At 35.4% G+C, this 4,883-nt stretch overlaps 1 protein-coding gene across 1 annotated transcript; it reads left to right on the forward strand.

Annotated features, from left to right (window-relative positions):
- Window positions 1-585: 585 nt before the first annotated feature.
- On the forward strand, window positions 586-4,446 carry LOC134856296 (uncharacterized). The gene is made up of 2 exons (XM_063872648.1): window positions 586-854; window positions 4,132-4,446. Exons 1-2 carry the CDS (start codon window positions 639-641, stop codon window positions 4,372-4,374), a joined length of 459 nt encoding a protein of 152 aa, XP_063728718.1. The 5' UTR covers window positions 586-638; the 3' UTR covers window positions 4,375-4,446.
- Window positions 4,447-4,883: the final 437 nt, after the last annotated feature.

A 4,883-nucleotide genomic window follows, 5' to 3' on the forward strand; every position in this document is an offset into this window, starting at 1 on the left:
ATCCACGGAGTTTTCTTTCCAATTATCGAAAAAAGCGAAGAAATATTTGTGCCTGTTTTTTTTTATTTTATCTAAACCACTTTCGATTGTTTTTCTAGCCATTTTGAAGGGATTTTTTTATTTAATCTGAAAGATCTCCAGAGCTTATATTTAAAAAGCTGTTCGGCTTGTGATTTTTTGGTAAAGTTATGCAGGTTTAAATATTGCTAAATTGGGAAAATTTACGCGGGACAAAGTTTGTGCTATCATCGCGTAAGCGAAGATTTAATCCATCTTAAAAATCGTTCCAAACTAAAATGGGGCCGCTATGATATTTTGTTTTATGCGAAATTCTTTTGGTGTATTTGCATAGCTGTGGGCATGGATTTCAAAAAAGACAAAAACAACGTGAAATTATTTCTCATTTTATTGATTTTTTGAAACCAATATTACTACTCCATAGACGTCAAAGGGCGTTCGGAACATTCAGGGTGTCACCCTGATACAGGCAGTCTTGTTTCAAGTTTCAATTCAAATCTTTCCAATCAAGAGAGTTAGCTGAGACATCGAAATGCAAAAATTAGTTAACTTGGGTTTGCAGGTACAAACAAAACTGCACAACCAAAACGGCGTGGTACTTGTTAGCACCCCTGGTTGCTATGGTTGGACTTATCTTGGTCCCCATTTCGGCGTTCATAGTCAGAATTGACGATGGCATAAATGTGTACTGTTCGAACAAAAATGGAATCGTCGAGAATATGGTGGGAGTTGTGGGCATTCCGCCGATCTTGGTTGTGTCGGTGGCGACTCTGGCTCTGCTGTATATCATTCATGGGCGCAACAAGAAATCAAACAACGCAACTGACGATAAAGAGGTTAGAGTCAGGGGCGTTTATAGGATTGGGGCTCTTTTTCAAAACATTTTCAAAAATTTTGTCGACCTTTTTTCTTAGGTCGACAAAGTTGATTTTCTGAGCTCTTTGAGTTTTTAATTTTAGCTCATTATCTTCAAAGTAGGATCATGAGAGTAAAATTTTAAGCTGATCTATTTCAATCGACATTTTACTACCATTGAAGGAAAAAAAGCGATTCACTCAACTTATAAATCACAGATTTGGAATGAAGTATAAGTACAAAAATGTTAAGTACAGAGGGGGCAGACGTCCTTTTTTTCAAGGATTTGATCACCTGACTAGCCAAAGAGTCCCCCTTAGTACTATTTCAGGACCTCCATTTAGCTGGCTTACCCTAAAGTTATTCTAAAGACGCCTTCGTAACTAGATTTTTTGGCCGAAACTGTCCAAAAAAGACTACAATGCCGTTTTTGACATTTTGTTCAAAAACTTACCTGCGGCGCAAACATCTGGCCAAAAGAAAAACTTTTTTGCTTCAGGAGAGCTCGGAAAATCAATTGCGTCTACTCAAAAAAAGTTCAACAAAGTTATCAAATTTTTGTTTGAAAAATCAACACCCCCCCCCCCCCTGAAAAAAATCCTAGATCTTCTCCTAAATTTGAGTGAAAAACCATGGTTGTACTACGGGATAGACAGAAATGCTTTTTTGAGTAAATTGATTATTTGAGCACAGTATGTTGGTGATCAAAAACGAGCAAAATTTTTTCTATACAATTGTCATGTGTGAATGTTGTATGATCCACTTTTTTGATTTAGAAAACAAAACCATTGATTTTATAATCATAAAACTTTAAAACCGTAAAATAGACCAAAAATGTGCATAAAATTTGCATAAAAATAGTTTGCTTTCTTAACAATCTGTATGAAAATAGTATGATAAACAAATCTGCATACACTCCAGGTATGAAAATGTAATAAAGGGGCGATTTCAGGGAGTTTGGAGGCAGAGGCATACGCTTCCTCCTCCCTTCAAAGATTCAATTCCTTCGCCAACCCTTTTGTACTTATTTGTTGCAGAGACAATTCAACCACATACATTTCAGACTATTTCAACTATTTCAACTACAGACAGTTCAGCCACAAAAACTCTGACAAATCAACCAAAGACAGCTCATCCAATTTAGATCAAAGAAATCAAATCAAAACAAAATTAAAATTTCTAATTTGATTAGAACCAGGGTTTAAACTATTTAATATAGAAGTTTTTGACAAGGAAGAACAAATTTCAAAAATAAAAACGCACAAAAAATTCCGCTGTGAAAGTTCATGATATATCTTCATTAAAGGTGAAAATTTTTAGGTTCTTTTGTAAATGGTCCCGATTTGTAGTTCTTTGCGTGTTGCTCAAGTTACTCGTTGTCAAAGGAGTGTTAGGGTTTTGCCTTTCTAGTAATATTACCGGCCATCACTCTCTCTATATTGATGTCGACATTTTTGCTCATCTTTAAAACGTGCTATGTAATTGAAGAGTGATGGAGTATATCTGAAGCGTCTCTAATCGGAGCTTTTTGAAAAGGAATGTTAAATCACAAGGGAGAACGAATGCCAAGTAGGTAAAATTTTTGCAAAAAAAACCATCGTCTGTGTACTTGCACGAAAATCTATGTTTGTGTACATTTCGTCATAGTGACTTCGTATCATGCTGTATTCTTTTACACCAAAGAGATGAAGAGTCTTGGTTTTGTCGTTGCTTCATAAACAGGCAAGTCAATTTGTGCACTGAAAAAAAACCTGCACGGGAGCGTTACCGTTGTTTGTGGCTTTTTCTCGGATTTCGTAGGCAAATTTCTTTGTTTGAATTTTTAATAGGTGCTCGGTTTTTAAGATAATTTTTTGCTGTTTGTCAAATTAACCCACCGTTTTGCAGTTTTTGAATGTACATTGTTGCCATTTAATAAAATTTTTTAAGATGAAGATGTTTTTTTCCGCGTGCAGATAGAATGAATTTCAAATACGTCAACTGCTGGTTAAAGTGAGTGAATGAGAGTGGTTCAGATGATAATCAAACATTCACTAAACCTATTTAATAATTGACATTGACCAACTTTGACTGTACTAAAAGACCACTTGATTGCTTACATTAGGCCTTAAACTCGATACTGGTTTCTGGTTGAACCATGATTTATTCGCAATTACATTTTTCTTTCAAAAAATATCAAATTTCAACTTAATTTTTCAACCATTTTTTTTAAATTACTTGAAAGATGGTTGCATCCTACCACGCCTTAGGGCAATAATCGGTAGGGGTGTCTGAAAAAGCTTTGACTAATATCCTTTTGACCACCTGTAAAAATCATAATTTCGGTTCTAAATTCATTCTTGTTGATCGACGTTTGAGTATTTGTTCCTGCTGGATTTTTTTCAGCGACTACTCCAAACTTGGAAACAATTTTAATTGTCTAATATTACGTGAAATTAAGTAAGTATTGGTTCTGTTAAACTGAAAGGTTTCATACGCATTTGAAAGGAGTTTTTTATAAGCCGTCTAAATAAAGCTTTAATGTTTTGTCGCAGTTGAAAACTTTTTGCCCGCACGTTTAAAAATATTAAAATTTTCTGAAAAATCTTTAGCCGAGTTGTCTCAGTCATTTTGATTGAACTGTCCTAATTTGAAAATGGCTGAGTTGTCTCACCGCAGTGTCTGAATGCGATTAATTTATGACATCCATTTTTTGGCCGACCTACGTTTCTTTTTTCTAAAAGCGCCTTGGGCACCTATACGGTTGTTTTGATTTGCCATTTTTTGATCAAAACTCTTCAAAACGTGCACAAAACTGGCTTTTCTGACCTATATTTTGCAAAAATTTGCCTGCGATGCAGAAAGTTTTGTTAAAATAGGGTTCTTAAATATTGTGATAGTGCTCCGAAAATCAGTTTAGCCGACCTAAGAAGAATTCGTCAAAATTTATTTGACCTGAAAAATGGTCGACAAAAAAGGTCGATTCACCTGTTTTGGGTGGCAACGGACGCAACTTAATTCCCCACCCCGGCTCTGGGAATCTTGTGAATTTTGTAGGGAGTTTGCTCGTGCTTACAAATTTGGATAGAGTGGCTCTATCATTTTGAGCACCTTGAGGAAATCCTAGATCCAGCCCTGGATAAGCAGTCTTTTTCTTTTTCGGGAGGTGAACTCGGGGCAGCAGCTCAAAAAAACTCGTAAAAATATTTGGATTAACTGCAAAATTTTCCTTCAGTTGTAATTTTCCGTACAATCTCCTCCTTGCTATTTATGTTCCAGGTAATTCTGGCTCTCACTGGCACTTCAGCTTTGTATGCCGTGTTCGGGATCATTTCGAACGGCTTCATTTTCTTCGCCTACTGGATGGTGGATGCGGATTCCGTGAACGAGCACATTGTCTTCATGTCTATTGGCCAGCTGGTCAACACTCTGGGAATAATCTCGAGAAGTCCAATTCTTCTACTCATGAAGCCCATGCGAGATGCTTTCAAACGTGGCTTGAAACTCGCGCTCGGAAATTGAACTTTCTACTGGGAAAAGTAACGCATTGAAGAGAGATTTTGAGGAATCTACTTAACAATTTCTCCATTTTGCTCGCTCTCATTTTGGTTTTGTTTAAAGCTAAATAAGCATTATGCATACCAACAGTTAACAATTTTACACGCTTTGCGCTGCTAATGTTGGCTTTGATAAGTTTTATTGTCCAGCTGAACGTTTTTTTCCATTAAATAGAAAAATTGTTTCAAGTTATTCGAATATCATGGTGGTTAAATCGACTCGCTTTTTTCTTTTTTTTTGATCTTTTTTTATTAAATAGAAAATATGTTTCAAGTTATTCGAATATCATAGTGGTTAAATCGACTCGCTTTTTTTCTTTTCTTAAGTCTTTTTTTCATGAAATAGAAAATATTTTCAAATTAATCGTATATAGCGGTAAAATGAATTTGTTTTATTCTTCTTTCTTTTTGCTTTTTTTCATTAAATGGAAATAAATTTCAAATTCTTCCATTGGTGGTTTTTTGTGGAAATTC

The sequence above is a fragment of the Symsagittifera roscoffensis genome, unplaced genomic scaffold, assembly GCF_963678635.1.
Source record: "Symsagittifera roscoffensis unplaced genomic scaffold, txSymRosc1.1 SCAFFOLD_263, whole genome shotgun sequence".
Taxonomy (NCBI): domain Eukaryota; kingdom Metazoa; phylum Xenacoelomorpha; order Acoela; family Convolutidae; genus Symsagittifera; species Symsagittifera roscoffensis.